Source organism: Protobothrops mucrosquamatus, unplaced genomic scaffold (genome assembly GCF_001527695.2).
Source record: "Protobothrops mucrosquamatus isolate PMUCROS unplaced genomic scaffold, P.Mucros_1.0 scaffold19, whole genome shotgun sequence".
Classification (NCBI taxonomy): domain Eukaryota; kingdom Metazoa; phylum Chordata; class Lepidosauria; order Squamata; family Viperidae; genus Protobothrops; species Protobothrops mucrosquamatus.
The window spans coordinates 498,962-523,941 of record NW_015386404.1 but is presented as its reverse complement, the minus strand read 5'-3'; the positions used below and the strand labels follow the sequence as shown (position 1 = coordinate 523,941).

Here is a 24,980-nt window from a genome sequence, read left to right as displayed (position 1 = left end):
AAGCTTCCTCTTTCCGCTATGTGTTCAAGATGGATAATGATTATGTATGTATGTACTATATGTATATATAATTGCATGCATATACGTGTGGTATGTGTGTGTATGGGTAGATACATACTTTCTTTCGAGAGCAGGCAACAGAATTTCATTTTTACTGTGGGTCAGTGTGCTCATAGTAAAAAATGACAATAAAGGTTATCTTATCTTGTCTTGTCTTGTCTTGTCTTGTCTTGTCATGTCTTGTCCTGTCTTACCTTACCTTATTTTGCCTTGCCCTGCCCTGCCCTGCCCTTCCCTTCCCTGCCCTGCCCTGCCCTGCCCTGCCCTGCCCTGCCCTGCCCTGCCCTGCCCTGCCTTGCCTTGCCTTGCCTTGCCTTGCCTTGCCTTGTCCTGTCTTACTTTACCTTACCTTACCTTACCTTATCCTATCCTATCCTATCCTATCCTATCCTATCCCATCCCATCCCATCCCATCCCATCCCATTCCATTCCATTCCATTCCATTCCATCCCATCCTATCCCGTCTTGTCTTGTCTCGTCTCGCCTCGCCTCGCCTCGTCTTACCTTACTTTACCTTACCTTATCCTATCCTATCCTATCCTATCCCATCTTATCTTATTTTATCTTATCTTGTCTTGTCTTGTCTTGTCTTGTCTTGTCTTATCTTGTCTTCTTGTCTTGTCTTATCTTGCCTTGCCTTGCCTTGCCTTACCTTGTCCTGTCTTACCTTACCTTATCCTATCCTATCCTATCCTATCCCATCTTATCCCACCCCATCTTGTCTTGTCTTGTCTTGCCTTGCCTTGCCTTATCTCACCTCACCTCACCTCATCTCACCTCAGTTTATCTCTTATCTCTTATCTCTTATCTCTCATCCTAGCTTGCCTTTGAACGATCACTAAACAGACTCTTGTAAGTCGAGGACTATCTGTACTATTTAGCATCATATGCCTTTCACAGGACACCAAGACACTTGTAGGAAATCTACACAAGGAGTACCTGACAGTGAATAGCTCACTCTTATTAATATACTGATTTCTCGGAGTCATTGACTGTGAAAGTAATGGCTTGTAAATCTTTTAAATCTCTCTCTCTCTTTCTTGATTTTTTTTTCTTAAACCTTATAATGGAAAAGAAGAACCAAATAAATTGTTCAAGGGGCAACCTATAATTGGTGAAGCATCTCTGTTGCTTTGAGATCCAGTTACTTAGCAACTATGGCGTCACCGAGCCCTGGTTAGCTCTTTTGGCCAAGGTGATCTTTTTGTTGTGCATAAGAATCTCCAAACCCAATTATGCTGAAGGCTTTATTGTCTCTTGACTCTTATCCTCGTCAAGAGCAGCCAGGGGTCTGGGGCTGGGCAGTGGAGGTGAGGTGAAGTGGACCTTGGTGGAAAGGAGAGGAACCTTCCCTGGGAACAGAACTATGAGAGGAGGAAAAGGTTCAGAGAAGATCTCAATGCAGTAATCAGGATGGCAGTGAGTACAGCCCAACATTGATATTGCTATGTGATAAATTTGTTACAATCTGCTCTTCTGGCATCCACAGATTGCCCTCTAGTGTCTCTTTTTAAGGAAACCCATATCCTGTGGGATAAGGACAGGCAGGAAGATCATTGAAGCAGCTACTACCAGGAATTTTCTAGCTTTGACAAAATGTTCAGATTCACTTGGAGCTTGATGCTGCCTAGACAGGTCTAGAGACATGGCTGCGATGTCATCTCAGATCAGTCTGACCCTGGGGAAACCTGAGGAAGTAGATGGATTCTCCATAGGCTCAGCCATTTCAACGTTGGGCCCCTCTTGGGGGTGAACATCTCGATGGGAGATGGACGGGCCAGTGAGAAATGTTCCTTGAGGGGCCACTGCAGGACTCAGTGTTATTTCCACTGTTATTCAACATGAAACTGTGGAGCAAGATATGGGACACCCGCTTGTCTATTTCAACCTATGGCTGAATAAGTGATGTTCTCAAATGGCTGTCAAGGTGTCTGTAGGCTATTTGCATCTGGATGAGGAGAAACAGCTTGAAACTCATCCCCAACTCAAGGTTGAAAGCCTGCCAATGGCAGTAAAATCCATTGTTAACTCTGGATGAGTTGCACCCTCTTGGGTGGACTTGGGGTTCCTCACGGATTCCCACAGCTCCTGCTGAAGAAGCAGATGGCAACTGTGGCTTACTTCTGGCTCCATCCTATGCATCAATTGAAACATTTCTTGGAATGGCAGCCATTACTCAGTGTCACTCACCCCTTACTCACTCTTGATTCAACCCTCAGAACATGTTTTGTATAGGGCTGCTCTGAACTGGGAAGCGACAGCTGGTCCAGCAGTTCAGGGACTCCTCAGTGCACCGCAAGGCACCCACATAGACCTCTGCTCCAAGAACTGTACTGATTTGCCAGTTGACTTCCAGGCGTAATTTGAGGTGCTAATTGTCACCTTTAAAGCCTGTCATTTTTTGGAACCTGAATACCTGCAGAGCCACTTTCTCCCTATATGTCTTGCCTGCCCAATAAGATCCAGTAGGTGAGCTTTCTGTGGCTTTCCTTGATTAGAGAGTCATGGAACCATATTTCTCCTGAAGCTTCCCCCCTTCTGGCTTTTTGAAAACAGTGAAAATCGAACTATTTGATCAAGCTTGTGGCATCAGTTGGTTTGTAAGTTCCCCTTGAGTCATGATGCTGGGTCTTTATTAGTAATATTTATGGCTTTATTTGTGATTCCTGGTTTCACAGAAGAATGAATGATGTAGCTCCTTTTAAACTGATTATATGGTTTTGAACCAGTTATGTATATGATTCTAGACCACTCAAATTTGCATTGGAGTGGCTTAAGTCAATAAAGAAACAAGCTTGGCCAAGTCCATGTTTAGCCACCGTTGACCTTGATTGCAACTGTTGGATGTGCAGAGATTGGAGGAAAAAAGAATCAGGGGAGATAGAACAACTTTCTTCGGGTAGCTGAAGAGCTTTTATGTAGAAGATGGGGCAGAATTGTTCGGTGTTGCTCCAGGAGATGGGATAAGAAACTGGGTATAAATTACAATACAATAGTGGCCAAAATTGTGGAAACCTTTTGGGAAAAGTGGTTTTTTTTTTTGAGGTTTGATGGCTAATAACACCACCTTTTTTTGGAGTAGTACCATAAAATTATATATCAATGGAAAGATAATTTAATCAAGAATGTAGTGCAACAAAGTTTGTTCAATTATCTGTACTGTATTCTATGAAACGTTATAGCCAAATAACCAGAAAAAGGAAGCACAACTTGCTTAGGTTGATATCAGGTAGCTTTCCTTCATCCGATTGTAGCCAATGAGCATGAATGTTTAGAGAGCCAATCAGGTGTCATCTTGTTTTGGCCATGAACCAATCAGATCACAGTAGGATTCCATTATTGATGTCTTCTACTGAAGCTGAGAGGAGGACATTTGTCAGTGTGTTATGTGATTGCTATCCAGTTGGTTGGGTTTTTTTGTGTTCTTTCATTTAGTGAGCTTGTAAAACGTAACAAAATTAAAGTAATGGTGCAAAGAGCTGACTGGTCGCCCAGAAAGTGATGTAAAATAGTATTATTAAGTGAACAAGGCTACAGTTATAAAGAAATTAGAAGAAAAATTGGTGGAAGCTTAACCAAAGGTGGCATTTCTACTCTACACTTTTCCCAAAAGATTTCCACAATTTTGGCCACTATTGCACAACAGATTTCAGTTGGGCATCAGAAAACATGACTTAATGATAAGGGCTGTTCATGCACTGTAGAGATTTCCTTGGTAGGTTCTCTTTTGTTAGAGGTGCTTAACAGAGGCTGGATGTCCATCTCCATCAGGGTGGATACTAATGGATTGTTGCACAGGGCCATGGGCTTTACTAGAAGTTCTCCAAAGTCTTATCCAGTCCTTCTATGATTCTCCATTAATTTTCTGCAGCTTCTTGTGATGGAGGAGGCTTTTCTGATGTGTTGGTGAAAGAGGAGATGAGGAGAACAATTTTTTCTCTTGCTTTAGTATGGAATTGCCTTTGTGTCTCTGGACAAAGAACACCAATTTGTATGTTCCAGTGCCACCTGGTGCCATTGGCTATAATTACAGTTATTTACTTAAGGACATCTTTAAGTAAAGGTGAGACGACTAGGAAATTCACCAGTCCAATTCCTGTTCCCAACGGAGTTTGAAAGTTAGCCAAGGCCACTTCATGCCCTTCCCTGGCTACCTCATCAGATGTGGACTTTCTAAGGCCTGAGGGTGCCATCCAGAGCCTGCTTTAATCATTATAATAACTCTTCGTGTGACATGCTGGAGAAAGAGATAAAATGTATGATCACCTTAACCGCAATTAACTTAACTTAAATCCAGTTAACAGGGGAAAAAATCCAACTATTTTTATTCTGATCCTTCCAACTGTCGGGGGATAAATGAAGATTGTGGCTAGCCAGGGATCTTGTGGAAGGTGAAGGACAACAGAACTTGAAGACAACATCACACTGGAGAGCTAGTCCAGTAGATGATGCTATCAACAGTTGCTTTCCAAGGACTTTGGCCAAAGCAAGACAATACTGTAGGCATTTGGCAACAAAATGGCTGTTGCAAGGGGTTTACAAAATGGCTGCCTTAGAAATACTTATATAAAGACAAACAGATGTGAATATTTGCTGCCATCTCTGTAATTCCACCTCCAGATATTTGCCGCAACCAGCTAAGTCCTTTCCTTCCTTCCTTCCTTCCTTCCTTCCTTCCTTCCTTCCTTCCTTCCTTCCTTCCTTCCTTCCTTCCTTCCTTCCTTCCCTCCTTCCCTCCTTCCTAACTGAATGAGTCATCCTTTTTAGCTTCAAAGAGAGCTTATGTTCAGTCCAGAGGCAGCTTTGTAAATAAAGCTTATGTTAGATGCTGACGTTTGGCTTTGCTGCCTGCCAGCCTCAATTAATTCATCTTGAAAGGTGGGGCAGGCAATGTGGCAGGATCAAGAGGAAGTGACTCTTAGCACTTTGGTAGCCAACTTAGGTGAAAATCATTTTTATCTTTCCAGCTCAGTGATGGCCTATTCTTTTAATTGGAGCGTGGGAAGTCTTGTCGTTCTAGATATTGAGAACTGCAGTTCTAAATATAATTCATCACCAGATGGGATTGCCAAGAGCTATAGCTGAGTTGTGGGGCCAAGTCTTCCACCCATGATTTGACAGAAGGTACCAGAGGTTGAACCCACCACTTTCTATGTTTGGAGAAGGGGTCCTGATGATATTCAAGCCTCCCCCCCCCCTCATGAAAGGAACATTTCATCCCAGTTTTCCAAGGAGGATGGAATGGCAAGTGATAACATCCAATGATGCCCAAACCGGCCTGTATCATTTTTAGAAAGAGAGGGCCGCCCTCATTAAGGGATTCAGCACGATTGTTCTTTTGTCTCCCAGAAATTGGCTATCAGGTCACATAACTGGAAATTTGGTTGGGCGGACTCAAAGAAACAGCACTTCATCTGGAGTGCATGATTTTAATGTCAGGTTAAATAAAGTCAAGAAAAAAGTAAAACTCCAAATTTGCTTTCTAGAACCAGCTTCTAGATTGTCTACGGAGATTCTCAGTCATCCAGGTCATTTAGGAACCATTTGCACTTCAGTTTGAGATGGAGATAACACAGACTCATCCCCAACAGCCTGCGCCTGTCTTCAATAGAGAAGGGACCCAGGGCAGAAAACATCCTGCAGCCAAGAAGGCTCCACACACATTTGCACTGCTCAGGTGACCCTGAGGACACAGGTAAACCTCCAAATGGCCTCAACAACTCTCTAAAAGAAGGCAAATGACCAGCTGTGTGCAAGGAGCATAAATCCTTCCATTCCCCACCATCCAGTCAGAGCTGAAAGAAGCTTCTTGGATAAGAAGAAACTGGACAGCCATTTGTCCTAAATGGTATAGGGTTTCCTGCCTGAGCAGGGGGTTGGACTAGATGACCTCCAAGGTCCCTTCCAACTTTATTATTATTATTATTATTATTATTATTATTATTATTATTATTATTATTATTATTATTATTATTATTATTATTATTATTATTATTGAAGCGAAACGTCTTCAAAGGAAAAACAAGAAAGTCCAGTTGCCTCCTGAAAAAAACACCTTTGGGACAAGCTTCTAGATTGGCCTTTTGTGGCTCAGGGCCTTTAATGGTGTCATACTGGAAATCCCATCATTTCTCACCATTGGATGGAAGTCATTGTTCTACACCAGAGGTGGGGAACTATGGCCCTTTTAGGACTTGTGGACTTCAACTACCACAATTCCTGACTCAGCATGGCTGAAGTCCACAAGTCCTAAAAGGGCCATAATTCCCCACCCCTGTTCTACACCAATCACATAAATCTCAGTAAGGTATCAGTACCATGGATAGCAAGGATGTAGTACCATGGACGTAGGATTCTAGGCTGATCCCTCTTTTGACTCTGCCTCAGATTCTGCCATCTTTCTCCTACAAACCTAATTTCCCTCAATCAGTTGATCATCTCCTCCCATGAGACACCCAGTCATCAACTCCACCCACAGTCCGAACTCAAGAACCTTCCTAGGAATCAAAGTAAAACATCTGCAACCCCCCCCCATCAATATCTCAATATTGATTTCCCAAAGTCCACAACACCTGGCTACAAAGTTTGTTAAGTGTATATTTGTTTTCTCATGGTATTTTATTATGTTGTTGGGGAGGGATTCCTAGTTTTTGTTGATTGCCGTAAACCATCAAAGCCCTCCAGCATCAAGGCAGGGTATATTAATATCTATTCATTATATTTGTTTCTCTGCTATATACTTATTTTTTATACTATTGTGTTCTTAATTGGCTTTAATTGATTTTATAATTGCTCACTGCCCAGAATCACTTGTTTGAGATGGACAACCACATAAATTGAATGAATAAAAATAATTTTAAAAAACCAAAGGTTCTGGTTTTCAAGTCCCCTGATGATCCATTCAGATTCATGCACTGTAAACTTCAAAAGCTTGACATAGACCACTGCACAGTGGGGAGTAAAATGGCAACACCACCCACCCTTAATGCATTGAGATAGTTTTGGATTTTGGTTCGGTCTCCTAGGCATTAGTTAAGGGCTGCCTCTTTGCTTTCAAGAGAGATTGAGGTTCCAAGTGCCTGTTTAAAGATCTGAGCAGCCTATTAGCTCTTCCACACAATTCAGTCTACAAATTGGATAAGCACTTTTCCCACTCTGTGCAATCCGATCTGTTAGAGAAATCATTTATGTATGATTGATGACACCGATAATGGGCTTTGGACATGCACTCTGGAAAGGAGACCAGATTCAAACACAGAATAGAATAGAATAGAATAGAATAGAATGGAATGGAATGGAATGGAATGGAATGGAATGGAATGGGATGGGATGGGATGGGATGGGATGGAATGGAATGGAATGGAATGGAATGGAATGGGATAGGATGGGATGGGATGGGATGGGATGGATGAGATGGTAGAATAGAATAGAATAGAATAGAATAGAATAGAATAGAATAGAATAGAATAGAATTCTTTATAGGCCAAGTGTGATCAAACACACAAAGAATTTGTCTCTGTTGCATAGGTTCTCAGTGTACATACAAACAACAAAGGTCATAGACCCTAAATCATAGTTACAATCATTAATCATAAGATACAAACAACGTGACAAATCCTAAGATACCAATAGGAGAAGATAGTAGGAAAGGTGAGAAGATGTGAAAAGAGGAGAAATGAGAAGATGAGAAAGAGGGGACGAGGAGAAGAATAATGGCAGTGCAGCCCTAATACATGGGCAAATATCTTTAGGCCTAAGAAAAGGGCTGTGGGAATTAGGTATTCAGCAGAGTGATGGCATGAGGGGGGGGGGAACTGTCCCTGTGTCTAGTAGTTTTGGCATGCAATGCCCTATAGCGGCATCCTGAGGGGAGGAGTTGAAACAGTTTATGTCCAGGATGTGAGGGGTCTGTAGGTATTTTCTCAGCCCTCTTATATTTTAAATATTAAATATAAGCAAGTCCTAATCCTGCATCCCAAAGATTTGATTGCAGGTGGACTCTGACATCTCTTTTTCAAAGGAGATTTAAGGAGGGCAGGTTGAAAGGACAGGACTATTTATGTTATGGCCCCTAGACTTTAGACTGGCCAGTGAAGAATTAATTATTTTTTGCTTGGATAAGGAAAACATATTTATTCCAAATCCATTTGCCCCGGTTTTTTTAATTAATTAGTTGGCATTTTATTTCCATGAATTATGGTGAGGAATTTCACAAATCAACTTATTGTCATGTTGAGTGTAGCTAATTTTATTTTGTAAATATTGTCATTTACAAATATTTTACTTAGTTCCTTATTTCCAAAGCCTCAGGCAGCTTCTAAGATTATACAACTGATAATAAACCCACACATAAAGTGGAGGAAATTCATCATTAGATTTATACAAAAAAAGATAATATAGAAAAAAAATATGTTTGCCATATTGAAACTTTCAATCACAGGGTGATTGTGCTGGATGCAACAATAAATTGCCTCTCCTGAAACCTAGATATTCTTGGCGTGATGTCCACCTCTGAAGTTCAATCAAACAGCATTCTCCCATGGATGGAATCTGGAGAGAATTAATCCCTAGTTGACCTGATTGGTCAGACAGATGAACATGGGAGAAAGGGATCCCACAAATAATCAGCTCCTGATATATATATGACCAGAAGCTGTAAGTCTCTAGGAGGACATCCAAATTGGAGACCATCTCCATGTGACAGTGCAACCTCGTTTAAAGTCAAAGTAGTCTCTGGAAGGTATTCCCTGAATTGTTTTGGTTCAGAAATACAAAGCAACACCAACTTGGAGGGATTTATTTGGTGTTCTCCTCATCCACCACAGTATTTAGAGTTCTCCTCATCCGCCAGGGTAAGATCCGTGGTGGCGCAGTGGTTAGAATGCAGGCTACTTCTGCTGCCAGCAGTTCGGCAGTTCGATTCTCACCGGCTCAAGGTTGACTCATCCAAGGTCGGAAAAATGAGGATCCAGGTTGTTGGGGGCAACATGCTGACTCTGTAAACCACTTGGAGAGGGCTGTAAAGTACTGTGAAGCAGTGTAGAAGTCTAAGTGCTAGGGCTATTGCTATCCAGACCCAACAGTCACCAAGAACTGAGTGAACACTGTCTTACCTGTTCGATCCATGGCTGAGATATATCCCAGGGTATCATCAGTAAACTGAATGATACTTGACCTCATGACTTCCCTAGTGGTTTCATATAAAGGGTGGAGAAAACAGGGAGCCCCGAACCATGCCACAGAGTGAGGATGTATGAGAAACTCTTCCCCATTGATGACTGGAACCAATCCCCTAGGAAGAACAGTGGTCCCCACTCCAATTCCATGGAGCCAGACTGGAAGGATATCATAATACAAAAAGCTGTGAGAGATCAAGGAATACAGCCTCACCAAAAGTTATCTAGAAGTGGACCTAGGGCAATTTCACACTGTTAATTTTTTTTAAAATAAAAAATAGAAAAGAGGGATAACATTTATCTGATAGTAATGGAACAACTTTGTGGTCCAAGCTGGTGGTCCAGAGAAGCAAGAGATGATGAAGAGATCTGGTGAATTTCATAGAGGGTAGACAAAGCTTACCCTTTCTTCAAATAAATCTTAATCAGTCATCCCAACCCTGGAGTCGCCTTTTATTTGGGCATAATTCCCTGTCAAGTGGTGATGACAACAAATTCAGATGAAACACAGCAGAGTGGGAGAAAACTGGCATTTATGATGTGATCAGTAGCCATGATTGACATGACATCATCTTGACAGCATGGTGTTTGTGTGTATGTGTGTGTGTGAGAGAGAGAGAGAGGGAGGGAGAGCAGATTGCAATTGAAGCCCTGTTCACGTACAAAGTTATTATTCACACACTATATGCAAACCTCTTTTGTATATCTATTGCCATCACACACATGCACAAAGGGATGGGGCTGTGATTATGCAACCGCAACCGCTATCCTGAAGTTTTTTTTCAATAGTCCCCTTTACCGATGCTCTTCTCGGCCCACTTCGTGGTCTCAAAGGTCTGAAAGACCTGTCAAGTATTCTTGAGTAGCATCTGACATTTTCTGACAGCCTAGGGAAGCCTGGAAATTGAGAGAATATTGAAGTCCCTCTAGGGACGGAGAAGAGTGGCTTCTAGATATGAACAAAAATAAATAAAAATAATTGGAAGGGTTAATTAATTTTATTTTTTCATACAGCTACTTATTCTTGTACTCTTATGTAATGGACTTTTTTCCCCCTTCCTTGTCCTTTGTAGTATATTCCGATTTTTCTTAAAATATTAACAGCAATGCATTGCTAAAGAAAATGCCATCTATTAATAATATGCGTGGCTAATAACAAGTCCTTTTATACTTATCCAAACTGGTTTATAAATTATGGGGATGAGTCACCGATGTTCTTTCACTACAGGCAGTCCTGAATTTATGAGCGGGACTGGAACGTCTGTCATTAAGTCAGGCAGCCATTCACTGAGTCATGACTGATTTTATGACCTTTTGGCCACGGTCATTAAAGGAGTCCAGCCCCCACCGTTGAGTTTGCTTGTCAGAAGCCCGTTAGGAAGTTTGCGAATGTTGATCACACAACCCCGGGATGCTGCAACTGTCGCAACTAGATGCTGGTGCCAAGTGCCCAAATTTTGACCCCATGATCAAAGGGATGCTGAGATGGTCGTAAGTGTGAGGACCATTCATAAATACAGGTAGTCCTTGACTTGCGATCACAAGAGAGCCCAACATCTTTGTTGCCAAGCGAGACATTTTGTTAAGTGAATGTTGATCCATTTCATGACCTTTCCTGCCACAGTTGTTAAGTGCATCACTGCAGTTGTTAAATTAGTGACACGGTTGTTAAGTGAATCTGGCTTCCCTATGTCCAAAAGCGATCACTTGACCCCAGGACACTGCAACCGTCATAAACATGAGTCAGTTGCCAAGCATCCAAATTTTGATCACGAGACTGTGGGGATGCTGCAACAGTTGCTAAGGGTGAAAAACGGTCCTAAGTCCCTTTTTTCAACGCCGTTGTAAATGAACGATTGTAAGTCGAGGATTGCCTGTACTTTTTTTCAGCTGTGTCATAGCTTGGAACAGTCATTAAATGAATGACTTGTAAGTTGAGGACTCCTGTAATGGCCGTGCTCTCAGAATGCCCCCAAAGTCTGAAAACAGAAACAGGTGGGGATCACTTGCCCCAGGATAAATTCAAGGGTAACCTTGGGATCACCCGTGCAAGGAGCAACAGATGTGGAAAAAGTGAAAGGGAGAACGAGCGTCCACACAACAGCCCTTTCACCCTTCATTCACCCAGGGCCAAATTATCACAAATATAACAAATCCCTGTGAACGTGGTGCAGAGGTAGGACAGCGCATATGGGCTGCAAATGACAAGTGGCCGATAAAAGCCGGACATGTATCCTCAAGAATCTTGCCGTTTAAATTTTTCCAAATGCCTTCATTTTAGATCAGGATTGATCTGAGGTTGCCCAGCTCTGCGTTTGTATCATGCTTCTTTTACAAGACGTCATTCTCATTCGGCCACAATCCAGTTTGCAGGAATCCGCCAACAGTGAACTCTTTAAAAACTGCAATGTCACAGCTTTTTTTTTTCTTTTTAGTGTGGTTCCTCAAAGCACTATTGGATGGCATTTTTAAAATGCCGTTTAAATATTTAATGACTTGTAACCCGCAGGCATGTTTTGTGGGTGACCTAATGAAATATCTCAAGTAAATAAAGAAAGAGTCTATTGCAGTGGTGGCGAACCTATGGCATGAGTGCCAGAGGCGGCACTCAGAGCCCTCTCTGTGGGCATGCGCGCTGTCGCCAGTCCTAGGCCTTCAGCTGGGTTTTATAAAACCTTTTCGCCTCTGCTGCCATGTGCAAAAAAAAAAAAGGTTCAATCAGTCAATTTCAACTTCTCGCGGGAAAAAAAAGATCTTGCAAAGTTGGAATTGATTGATTTAACTTTTTAGTCCCACCCAGTCTGCTGTTACCACTGCAGCCACGCCCACCCAATGGGCCACACCCACCCGGCACTCGACGATGCATAAGTGGGTTTTGGGTTGCAGTTTGGGCACTCAGTCTCTAAAAGGTTCGCCATCGCTGGTCTAGAGTATTCTGCCCAGGGCCTCGGTACTCAGTTCAGAGTTTTCAGATTTCCCACTATTGACACTGTGGGAGGAGAACTCTGATTGTAGTAGCAATAAATTTTGCCTTGTCACAAAACGTGTTAGTTGGAAAAAGAGACTACCATATCCTTGCTTGTCACTTCCCGTTGTCCTAAGTACAACTGCATGCAATCTCTAATGTAAATTTTGCTGGAGGGGTTTTCCTTGTGACTTTGATTGAAACAAGCAGAATCAACTTTGATAAGCACAGCTGGATTTCAAGGAGATATCAAACAGGAGGTCGTGAAAGAAATTCATCAGTCTTTTTTAGGCAAGATAAGTTACTGACCTAAACCGCCGGTTGTGCCCCATTGACCTAAAATTCCAGTCACCATGAAAGATGAGCAGAAGAATCCTGAATCTGGTCTCTGGATGGCTACTTTGCTTTTGGCCTAACATAAAGTTCTAATAATTTATTTCACGCTCTAGCACAATACAGCTTACGACAGCGGTTGAGCCCAAAGTTTATGTTGCTAAGTGAGACGTTTGTTAAGTGAATTTTGCCCCATTTTACGACTTTTTCTTGCCACAGTTGTTAAGTGAATCACTGCAGTTGATAAGTTAGTAACCCAGTTGTTAAGTGAACCTGGCTTCCCTACTTGACCCAGGGACACTGCGTCCGTCATAAATGTGAGTCAGTTGCCAAGCGTCTGAATTTTGATCATGTGATCATGGGGACGCTGTAAGGGTCATAAGTATTAAAAAACCGGTCATAAGTCATTTTTTTGGGTACCGTTGTAACTTTGAACAGTCACTAAATGAATTGTTGTAAATCGAGGACTACCTGTAATACTTCCCTCGCAAGGAATGTTCTAATGAGGAGAATTTCATCAAGACAGGCGTAACGATTTAGGCTCCTTCAGCTCCTTTCCCAAAGTTCACACTATTTGCGTTGGTTTAGAAATCCAGACAGCATCTTCACCCCTGTCATGCCATAACTCACCAACTGCAGAGGTTTGGACTAGGGGTCCCCAACCCCTGGTCTGTGGACCGGTACTGAGCCATGGCATGCCAACAACCGGTCCGCACAAACAAGCAAAGCTCCATTTGCAAGATGCAGTCAGCATACAAATCATGCACTCTCCGGTCCGTGGAAAAACCTTTCTCCGCGGAACCGGTCCCTGATGCCTAAAAGATTGGGGACCTCTGGCTTAGATCATCTAGAACAGTGTGTCAAGCTGCAAAGAATGCTTAAGCTGTTTCGTCCGTTACTGCTTCTTAGCTTGCCTACAGACTTGGGGGCGGAGGGGGGAGAAGAATAGAATGCAGGCTTCAGACATTGGACTGCCAAGCCGTGAAAACCAAGGTCACTCAAGAGTTGTTTATTAAGAACTAAAACACTCTCTCATAACAATTGCCTGACACTTTATCGGACAATGTGATCTGCCCTGTTAGTGGGGAGGGAGACTCTATACTTTTCATATACTGATTTTGGTGCCAATTAACCAGAGCTGGTTTAGTGTCAGGGTTCCGACTGATGAAGCCAATGAAATAAGCATAGCTGAGATGAGATGATCCAATCTCTAACGCAAAACTCTGTTGAGCACATCCTGTCATCTGGGCCGAAATGATGCGCTCTTGATAAAGTTTTGCATTAGAGATTGTATCGTCGCAGCCATGCTTACTCCGTTGGGTTCGTCAGTCGGAACCTTGACAAAGCATTTCTCAACCTTGGCAACTTTTTAAGATGTGTGGACTTCCAATGCCCAGAATTCCCAAGCCAGCTTTGCTGGGAGTTGAGGTCCACACATCTTAAAAGTTGCCATGGTTCAGAAACACTGAACTAGAACAGGGGTCCCTAACCTTGACAACTTTAAGACCTGTGGACTTCAACTCCCAGAATTCCCCAGCCAGCCATGCTGGCTGGGGAATTCTGGGAGTTGAAGTCCACAGGTCTTAAAGTTGCCAAGGTTAGGGACCCCTGAACTAGAATGATCACTGTGCAAAAATGGGTTTGTCTCAGGTTCTGTTGTTAGTATCACAAATAGAAAGGGGGGAAGGTTTGCCCTCTCCAGTTGTGTCTGACTCTAAGAGACTCTCATCTCTGTTTCCTCTCCAAGGGAACCAGCGTTGTTTGAAGATGCTTCTGTGGTCACATGACCAGCATAATGATATGCCGAGGCACACAGTACACTGTTACCTTCCCACCGAAGTGGCACCTATTTATCTACTTGCACTTGCATGCTTTCAATGCTAGGTAGGCAGGAGCTGGGACGAGGAACAGAAGCTCACCCCGTCACATGGCACTTGGTTTTTAAACTGTCAACCTTCTGGTCAACAAGCCTAGGCCACCAGGCCACCTGCATGTCACAAATACCCTTGCCTTTTTTTGGAGATCTCAGGGCATCTTTTGGTTCAATCCATCCATCCATCTTTATTTAGTCATACTGTAGATCAGGGACTGGCAATAGTTACGGATTCCTAATTAATCCACAACTATTGACGAGATACAGCAAACCAAGACTTGGGTCCACGGTTGAATGGAGACTTGAGCCCTGGTGCCGAAGGACACCTTCACCACCAGCCTACAATGTTTATGCAGAGAAGTGGAAGAAACTCATCTGGGCCATAAACTTCAAAGCAACTGGATTAGGGTAACAAGCTGAGGAACCCACCTTTGCTGATGTAGTATTCGCACATGCACATCCATCCTCTGCAAAAATGCATCCGAAAAGCGTGCTGGCAATTTTTATTTTTATTTTTATTTTTAAAAAAAAGAGGATACCGTTGAATTGTTTTTAAGAGTGTGAATCTGAGGACAGGGGTTGCCTTGTTATTATTCCATGAGCTTCTCTGGCAGTTTTCAAGCTGATAAATGTCCTGTGAATGTTGTAGCTAAATCAATACATTCTAATCTTCACGCCAGCCTCCAATTTTGTATCCCTGCCGCAACCAAACGATACAGAAATGGACTTCGGTCGACATTTGTGATGATCTGTGGTGTGTGACGCCTTTCTCTTTCTTTTGGGGCGTCTGCTGCTTTCTCTCTTTGCCCCATTTTACAACCTTTCTTGCCACCGTTGTTAACTGAATCAATGCAGTTGTTACATGTCAGAAGGTTGCAAAAGGTGATCACGTGACCCCGGGATACTGTGACCATCATAAATATGAGTCAGTTCCCAAGCCTTTGAATTTGGATCACGTGACCCTGGGGACGCTGCAACGGTTGGAAATGTGAAAAATGGTCATAAGTCACTTTTTTTCAGTGCGGTTGTACCTTCAAACCGTCACTAAATGAACTTATATGTTGAGGACTACCTGTATTGCATCAATGCAACATATGAATATAAATGTACTAATGTTGTTTCCTCCCCACCCTCTGAAATGACCCCTCCCAGGGAATTCACCCCGACACTTTAGCTCAGGGGTCTCCAACCTTGGCAACTTTAAGACTTGTGGACTTCAATTCCCAGAATTCTAGGAGTTGAAGTCCACAAATCTTACAGTTGCCAAGGTTGAGGACCCCTGTTTTAGCCTACATCTGATTCATAAAGATGTACACATCTGGGCCACCGTGTTAATTTTAGGAAGAAACGCTTCAGATGTCTTTTCAGGTCTTTTTATTTAACTCCATAAATATTTTTTTCATAAGGCTCAGTGTCTTTACAACACTTTTTTTTAAAACACTGTTTTGATTTGTTTTTTTGTTTTTTTGTTTTTTTTTTAATACACACAACTCCGACATTTGTTTGACAGGGTCAAACAATCCAATAAAAACAAAAAAGAATAGAACTGGCAACTGAGAATTAGCTGGGTTACCAAAATCCTTTGCTTGGACAGGTAGAGCCTGCCCTGTAGAAAACGTCATGTCCAGCCCCCCCCAAATGAATAATTGTCTCCCCCTCCCCTGCTCCCATTCCCTGGCATATGTTCCTCCATTCCAAGTGCAACGACGACTGTTATGTCCCCCCCAAAAAGCTCATTCTTTATTCTTCTCCAGGAAAAAGAAAATAGCCCGGTGGTGCCATGCAGAACTTACAATAGCTACTAAATATACATGTTCCCTGAAATGTAGCTGCGATGAAAAAGTAAGCGTAAAAGAGAACGAAATCGGAATCCCAAAGGATCACAAGTGTACTATCAATAACACTGAAAAAGGACAGCTACTGTCCATCCGAAAACTGAAACAAATTTTAAATATATGCTTTTTCTCTTTGTTTTCTCTCTCTTTCTCTCTCTCTCTCTCTCTCTCCTCTATTTATTGTCTATTTACAACTGTTAGATGCACCTAGTTTTTGGATTCTTGCTTTGTTTTTGTTTGCCTTAAATTTTCAAAGAGAAAGGGGAAGCGGAGATCTCTGAAAAGAAAATCCTTGGTATCTGCAGTCCAGGGAAAGCAATTCGTCAGTCTACAGGTGGAGGGTCACCTCCCTGTCTCTGCAGCTAAAGGGTGGAAATTCTTTCTTTCTGCTTAGAGGAAATCTCAGGCACGGCCCACGTCCTTCTTCAACAGATGCCTCCAGCTTCCTTTCGGTTTGGCACGGAAGTCAATGTTCAACCAACCTGTCCAGGTTTCTCTCTTTCACTCTCTCTCTCCCCCTTCGGTGTCCCCTCCCCAAGTCCAATCAGATGTAGGCCTTCAAGGGAACGAGATGCTTCCGGCCCCAACAGGTCTCTTGGTCCAGAATGCTGGGTTGTGGACGGGCCGTTGGACTCTAACCCGTTGCTGGGATTTGGGAGAAGTTCAGCTTCGGTCCTCATATAGCACCTTGTATGGGAAGGAGGTATGTTCCTGCCGGATGAATTCAGGAGGGGAGCGCACAGACTCTCTTGCTCAGGAACCAATGCCAGCATCTCTCTCACTTTGCCCATTGGTCAGTCCAGCCCTTTCCCCTTCCTTGTCACTCACGTTCCCCCCCCCTTCCCTGTGTTTAGAAAGAAGCTGCCAGCCCAACATGTGGGGTCTTGTCAGGCCATGTTAGTCTTGATTTATGATGGAACTAAGGAGGTGACCGAGGATGGCATTTTCCCCCAAGGGTTGAATTTTTTAGGAAGCATCTTCTGATAAAAATTAATGGAGGTTTCACTTGCGCTCTCTGAGGCATAAAACAGCAAACGAACAGGCTTAACTGACGCTCTTGGTACCTTCCCCTCCCCCAATAAATAAACAGGCAGAGAAGTAAGGGAAAAAAAGGGTGTTCATTGCACTGCTAGCTTGTTCCCAATTCCCTGGCATTTACCCACTTCTGCTTCTTTTCTCTCTCTCTCTCTCTCTCTCTCTCTCTCTCTCTCTCTCTCTCTCTTCCCCCCCCCCCATTTGTAGAGTGGTATTAGTACCACTCTACAAAGTCTTGGTAATACCACACTTGGAATATTGCATCACGTTTTGGTTGCTCCAATACAAAAAAAAATATGCTGAGACTTTGGAAAGAATCCAGAGAAGAGCTACAAAAATGATCAGGGGCCTGGAGGCTAAAACATACAAAGAACGATTGCAGGAACTGGATATGTTGAGACTCTAGAAAGAGTACAGAGAAGAGCAACAAAGATGATCAGGGGACTGGAGGCTAAAGTGTATAAGGAATGGCTGCTGGAATTGGGTATGTCTAGTTTAAAATGAAGAGAAGGACGAGGGGAGACATGATAGCAGTGTTCCAATATCTCAGGGGCTGCCCCAAAGAAAAGGGAGTCAAGCTATTTTCCAAAGTGCCTGAAGGCAGGACAAGAAGCAATGGATGGAAACTAATCAAGGAGAGAAGCAACCTGGAACTAAGGAGAAACTTCCTGACAGTGAGAACAATTAACCAGTGGAACAACCTGCCTCCAGAAGCAGTGAATGCTCCAACACTGGAAGTTTTCAAGAAGAGACTGGACAGCCATTTGTCCGAAATGGTATAGGGTTTCCTGCCTGAGCAGGGGGTTGGACTAGATGACCTCCAAGGTCCCTTCCAACTTTACTATTATTATTATTATTATTATTATTATTACCTAGTCTAGAGAAAAGAAGGATGGGGTGACATGATAGCAGTCTTCCAATACTTGAAGGGCTGCCACAAGGAAGAGGGCCCCAACTTATTTACCAAAGCACCTGCAGGCAGGACAAGAAGAAACGGATGGAAATTAACCAAGGAGAGAAGCAACCTAGAAGTAAGGAGAAAATTCCTAACAGTGAGAACATTTAACTGGGGGAACAACTTGCCTTCAGAAATTGTGGGTGCCCCAACATTGGAGATTTTTAAAAAGAGACTGGACAGTCATCTATCAGAAATAGTACAGGTCTCCTGTGAGAGCAGGAGGTTGGACTAGATGACCTCCAAGGTACCTTCCAACTCTGTTATTGTTACTATTTACAGCAACGGGGGCAATGCCATTCTTAAAGTGTCTGCCCATTTCAACAGGTCAATGTGTAAAAAGGCAAAGGCAACTCATAAAAATGTTGCTGTGGAAAACTCAGTGTGAGTCTGTCTCGTGTGTATTATAAAAGCAGGACACAAAACGTTTGCCCCTTTATCGTTCGTCTGGCTGAGAAATCTGTCCAAAATTTCCGCTGTTGTGGCGTAAATACAAAATAAGCAGGAACCAGGGAATTCCTCCTGTTTGAAGAGGCAGCCAGGTTTTCCTGCTGCACCTGAATATCCACAAAAGGAATCAGGAATGAAAAGAAATGGGGTGACTTCGCTTTCATTTTCTTTTCCCAAAGGATTTCTTTCACAAAGTCAGGGAGACACAGCTTTACTGAGCATCTTGCTCTGAGCATCTTCCTTCTCATTCTGTATCCCCCGGTAACATTTCGGAAGCTAAAATGTATGATGGAATATTTTCTTAGCTGACAGCAAGTAAGGAACGAAGTCAAAAATGACACGACTTGCATCTCAGCATCCACGTTAGCTTACAAAAGGTACATAAAAGGCAAGTTCCACCTTAGCTCATTTGAAAATTTGGATAACTTGTTTTGATGCATATCGAGGCAACTTCACCGCACAAATTCTACCGGTGGAGCTCGGGGGGGGGGGTGTCTCGTAGCAGCAGCCTGATGCTCCCTGTCTAATTAAGTGTGTTTAATACAGATTAAAGACCAGAAGTCAAGACAAGAACCAATGGATGGAAACTAATCAAGGAGAGAAGCAACCTAGAACTAAGGAGGAATTTCCCGATAATTAGAAAAATTAACCAGTGGAACAGCTTGCCTTCAGAAATTGGGGGTGTTTCAACACCGGAGGTTTTTAAGAAGAGACTGGACAGCCATTTGTTTGGAATAGTATAGGGCCTCCTGCTTGAGCAGGGGGTTGGACTAGAAGACCTCCAAGGTCCCTGCCAACTCTGTTATTCTGAGATAGTGCAATATAATTGAGAGAATGCAATGTTGGAAAACCACTGGAGCTTTTCAAAAATAGACTGGACAATCATTTGACTGGGATGGTATATAAGGACTCTATGCATAAATATATTTTCTAAAAAAAAAAGTACATTCTATAGGGCACAAAAATGGGACTGCACACAACTCTTTCCCCAATATATATTATGATCTAAGAGTCCTAGGGTGGCTGGGGTTAAATATTTGGGTAGTTTTATCCGTTTGGGCCACAGCAGGTGAGTTAAGAGGCAAAACTCTCGACATGGGGGATTTGCTGAGCAATGGCTACAATCTGGCTATACTCCCCCCACCCACCCCCAAGCCTCTTTGACTACCACTTTCGGACATTTCGTGTGGTCCTCCAAAGGATGCTCGCAAAAGGCATCTTTTGCAAAGGGAGTTGACTTCATTTAAATATGCAGCATTTCCCATAAGGATAAGCTTTGGGATTATGGAGCCAACCATCCCCCAAACCAAAAGCTCATTGTTACTGGCCTAGGGTACGCTTGGATGTTGGCCCCAATCTTAGGAGCACTCAAGCGGGCCAACTGACCAGGATTCTGAGAAGCACTTTGGCCCATCAGCTGGGAGAGGTGGACTTTCCATAAATTCTTTGAAACGATGCAGGAAAGGCTTTTGCAATGCGTTCTACAATCCCCCCCCCAATTCAAATGAAATGGATCAAATCCCCAAAGAATGTGTAACTGAAACGGGGAATGACTTAATTGGTATTACAGGGGAATGGAGGAGTCCCACGGAGGAAAAGGAGATGATTGCAATTAAAAAGACTGCATCAGCAGCAGCCAAAGGCATACTTTCTTGCATAATAAAAATTCATATAATCTCTCTTCCCACCCCACACTCGGATACAGTTGCCTGTGTGCTTCTGGGCTGCAGCCCCCTCTTTTCCAGAGAATTTGCAGGGCGGAAGAACCGCAGAGCTGGCGTTCCTCTACCACTGCATTTAAAGCAACACAAGGATCAGTGGCACGGTACAGAGGAGCATCGGATCAGAACTAAAGAATACAGGGCACAAAGTGCAGCTCATTCCCAACAACCCAACTGAACCAATCCTGGACATTCATTGCTGGCGAGGTAGTTGCTCCAGCCAAGCTCTTTCCAGAGGAACAAATGAGAATTTGATCCTTCTCTCCCTGGGTCTCTGACAGGCTCCATCCAGGGCGCTCCGAGAGAAAGGGATATAGGAGAGGAAGGGGTTTAAACACCTCTCCCTGCACCCAGATGCTTTTAGAAGACAGTATCTGTAAATGAAATCTCAAAACAAATATGCACCTCCCTGGTCCTGGATGGAGCCTGTCATAGGCAGAGCACAAGGCAAAATATGAATCATTCTGGAACACCATTTCTGTAGCAAAAAAACCTTCAAGAACAAATCTTAACAACATTTCCAATGATGCCAAAAGAAAGAAAGTTACATGATTCGAAATACTTGGTGCTTCCTAAAATAATGCAGCAGATACTGTTTTTTTCCCCTAAAACAAGTATAACAAAAAATGTTTTTGGTCCTTCAAAATTTCATTCATATATATATATATCTATATATATCTATCTATATATATATGAAATTTCATTCATATATATATATATATAATGTTAAGTTTCAACAGTGCTTCTCCAAAAAAGGTCCATCTATAAATATATTTTTTATTAATTTTTTAATTTTTTTTAAATTTTATTTTAAAACTCTCCCCCTTCACTCTATATATTATTTTTTGAATGGCGTTAACCTGCTGAAGTTTTGCCAGAAAGGTGACTGGCTGCGTTTCGGTTCGGTGAACTCATAGACCTGCGGTTGGGCTATGCCATCGGTGACCAAGTATTGTCCCTGATTTAGTGGCTCCTGGGGAGGTGGGTATGTCGGAGGAACGGATCGGGAGTAGCCGACGCCTGGATGGGAGGAGGAGGAGAAAGGAGGAAGGAGAAGAAAAAGAGGTCCATCATAATGCAAGGATTAAATGGAAACACACATTCAAGAGCCCTGGTGGTGCAGTGATTAAAATGAAGGGGTATAGGGTTTCCTGCCTGAGCAGGGGGTTGGACTAGAAGACCTCCAAGGCCCCACCAACTTTTTTATTCTATTCTGTTCTGTTCTAAATATGGAAGTGTATCTTAGATGGGACTTCCTTTTGGGGGGGGGCTTGGAACAATTGGAACAATTGGTTCTCACCGTTCCCACTTATTCTATTCTATTCTATTCTATTCTATTCTATTCTATTCTTCATTATTCTATTCTATTCTATTCTGTTCTGTTCTATTCTGTTCTTCATTATTCTATTCTTCATTATTCTATTCTATTCTATTCTTCATTATTCTATTCTATTCTATTCTTCATTATTCTATTCTATTCTATTCTATTCTGTTCTGTTCTGTTCTATTCTGTTCTTCATTATTCTATTCTATTCTATTCTATTTTCTCTTCTCTTCTCTTCTCTTCTATTCTAAATTCCATTCTATTCTATTCTATTCTATTCTATTCTATTCTATTCTATTCTATTCTATTCTATTCTATTCTATTCTATTCTATTCTTCTACATTCAAGAAATAAAATCCAGGGCACCGTTATGCAAGCCAAAGCCAGAAGGCTTATGAGGGACTCCTGCTGAATTATAACCTTCATTCGCTGCCTTATAGCAAAACAGAGCGTTAGTCCAACAGCAGCGTTTGCCTAAGGAAGCCTGTAGAAACCTTTTGAGGAGCTGAGATTGAACTAACGTCGTTTCATGTCAGCTTGGTGCTCCCTGAGCTGTGGTCCTCCCAGGCCTAAATAAAGATCCAGAAAGCATGGAAGATAATAAAGGAGACTGAACGAAATGAGAGAAAGCAGCCAGGTCAATCCACTATGAAAACGGACACACCAAGCGCAGTTACGGCTAAGAGATAAACCCCATAAAACCATTCGCACTATAGCTCCAAACCGGAGCGACATTCCCATGAAATGCATATAAACAGATGCATAAATACGTTAATGTGCGTAAACAGATTTTCAGTACTGATGGAAGAGAATATTCCTAGCTCAGGATTGAACTGTGCGGTCCTTGGTGCTCTTCGAGATTATTTTACTTGCAGACGTTTCATTACCCAACTAGGTAACATCATCAGTGGTAGAAGGGAGGGGGAGTTGTGTATATATGAGTGCCTTCCCCTGCCAGTGTTGGTGGGAGTGGTCTTAGCGGTTTCTTGATTAGGCTGCTTTCATTAGACTGACAGTTGATAAAATATAAAATACGAGGTACATTTCCCTCCCTCTTCTTCCTTCTATTTTAATTTATATTTTTAATTTGTTTGGAGTTGCCTCTTTTCCTTTTTAAAGACTTCTGTCATTTGTGTAAATAGATAGAACACAGACTCAAGGGGCTGGAACGGACCTCAGAGGTCATCTAGTCCAACTTCTTGCAATATGTTAAAAACATCCTGATGAATCAGGCTTAAAAAAACAACCCACAAGTTTTCCCCAGAGTGATTTGCCAGACACATTTGGAAAACAAAACGTCAGTCCATTTCCCTGCAACTGCACTGACAGACGGTATAGGTTCTCCTGCTTGAGCAGGGGGCTGGACTAGAAGACCTCCAAGGTCCCTTCCAGCTCTATTCTATTCATTCATGTGGACTTTATGCTTCCATTATGAAGATCGTACAGAGCCGGTTGGACAAGTTGCCACTAATATTCTTATTCCCTGGAAATATTCTAGTTCCCAGGAAAGCCACTCAAGATGTTGGCCGCTGCATCCGGTAGTAGCAAATTCCATATATTATCTATGCACTGAACTTGATCTGGTTAATAAATCACAGGGAATCTACCCATCCTACCAGATCAGATAGGGTGGGCACCCTTCCCCTCAATATTGGGATCTAGGAAGTGTGGCTTTTCTGTGGCAGCCCGTGTGACTTCCTGCATCCCGGATTTTGATCACGTGACCATGGGGATGCTGAAATGGTCGTAAGTGTGAAAAATGGTCATAAATCTTTTCAGTGCTTCTCTAACTTTGAACTAAATGAACTGTTGAAAGTTGAGGATCACCTGTATTACCTCTGCTGTGAAGTCTCCCAAGACAGACAGAATAGTATAGATATCCTTAAGCATACAGTTACAAATTTTGGAGGCTACAATGAAAATACATCAACAGTTAGTGCAGACATGGTTAATTGGCCAGTCTGGACTAATATGATTAATTTATTATTATTATTTTTCTTTCTGGCTTTATTTTCTTTGAGATGCTGATCTTTGCTCATCATCATATATTTGATTCGTCTTTAATCATTTCCATATTCATGCCTTCAACTGAAAAAGAAAAAGCCACTTGACTTCACGCCATTGAATTCATCGAAGTTGAAAAGACAAGGATGGCTTTTCTGAAAGGCAATTCCCAATTCTGCAAAAACAGCCAAGGCTGCATAAGGAAGGGATGGGAAGCTGGTGGTGATAGAAATCAATTAATTTATATTCAAAGAAGCCTAGTTCAATAAGACGCCACCGTTTTCCAAGGGGTCCACAGAGATATTGGGATAATCAGAGAGCGATTGCTAAGTTAAGCAGATAAATGCAATTAAGTACTCAATATTTCTCTGGATGAAGGTGCAAAACAGCCTTACTTATCTGATGCCCTCGAGAAGACAGGAACTCTACCTCCCACCAATCGCAGCTAGCCTATCATTTGCAAGATTTACAAAGATCAGGAGGATTGTTGTCCATTATTTCTGGAGAGCAGTGTATTGTAGGAAACTGGTCTGAAGTCAACTCGCAACCCGAATTATATTCGGCCGCTTAAATTACATTAGGCAAAATCTGAAGCTTTTTCTGAACATGAACCGTCTTCTCATATACGAGATTCTTTTGTGCCTTCTTAATCCATTTTTTTTAAATCTTACGCCACTGCAGGAATGTGTTCACTTGAGGGCCATGCCAGCTTTCTGTGGTGTATTGATGCCTGCAATCCAAAACTGGAAAGTTTCAGGTGGTTTAAGAGGTAAAATGAACACCTGGAGACTTTAAGGTACCCGTATTGCCCTTCAATCTCCACTCCCCAAATAATAATTTTAAAAAAGCTTAACACGGTGGTGCCATTTGGCCTGATCCATTTATCCACCCTTTCTCCAGAGCTCCAGCTGTTTCAAAGCAGCAGGAAGCCACATCCTAGCCACATCACAAGCAAGAGTAGCCAAGCCAAGCCAAGCCGTGGCACAATTTGATCCATTGTCTGTTCTCCAGGCCAGAAAGAATTCAGTCCCCAATTTCCTAGCCCAACTACCTAGACCAGGGGTAGGCAACCTTGGCTCTTTTATGACTCATGGACCTCATCTCCCAGAATTCCTGAGCCAGCATAGCTGGCTCAGGAATTCTGGGAGTTGAAGTCCATGAGTCATAAAAGAGCCAAGGTTGCCTACCCCTGACCTAGACAGACAAAGAAAGAAAGACAATAGAGGGTGTACGGCTGATGGAAACCTTG

The 24,980-nt window shown here is 42.5% G+C and overlaps 1 protein-coding gene across 2 annotated transcripts in view; it reads right to left on the bottom strand.

The window, feature by feature from the left end:
* Positions 1–21,241: 21,241 nt before the first annotated feature.
* The window catches only part of ARHGEF9 (Cdc42 guanine nucleotide exchange factor 9), a 96,684-nt gene continuing 92,945 nt past the window's right edge, over positions 21,242–24,980 (bottom strand). For both annotated transcript variants that reach the window (XM_015810775.2, XM_029283107.1), the window contains one exon: positions 21,242–21,423. In XM_015810775.2, the coding sequence (XP_015666261.2) occupies positions 21,242–21,423 (182 nt within the window). The remainder of the gene's footprint in view (positions 21,424–24,980) is intronic.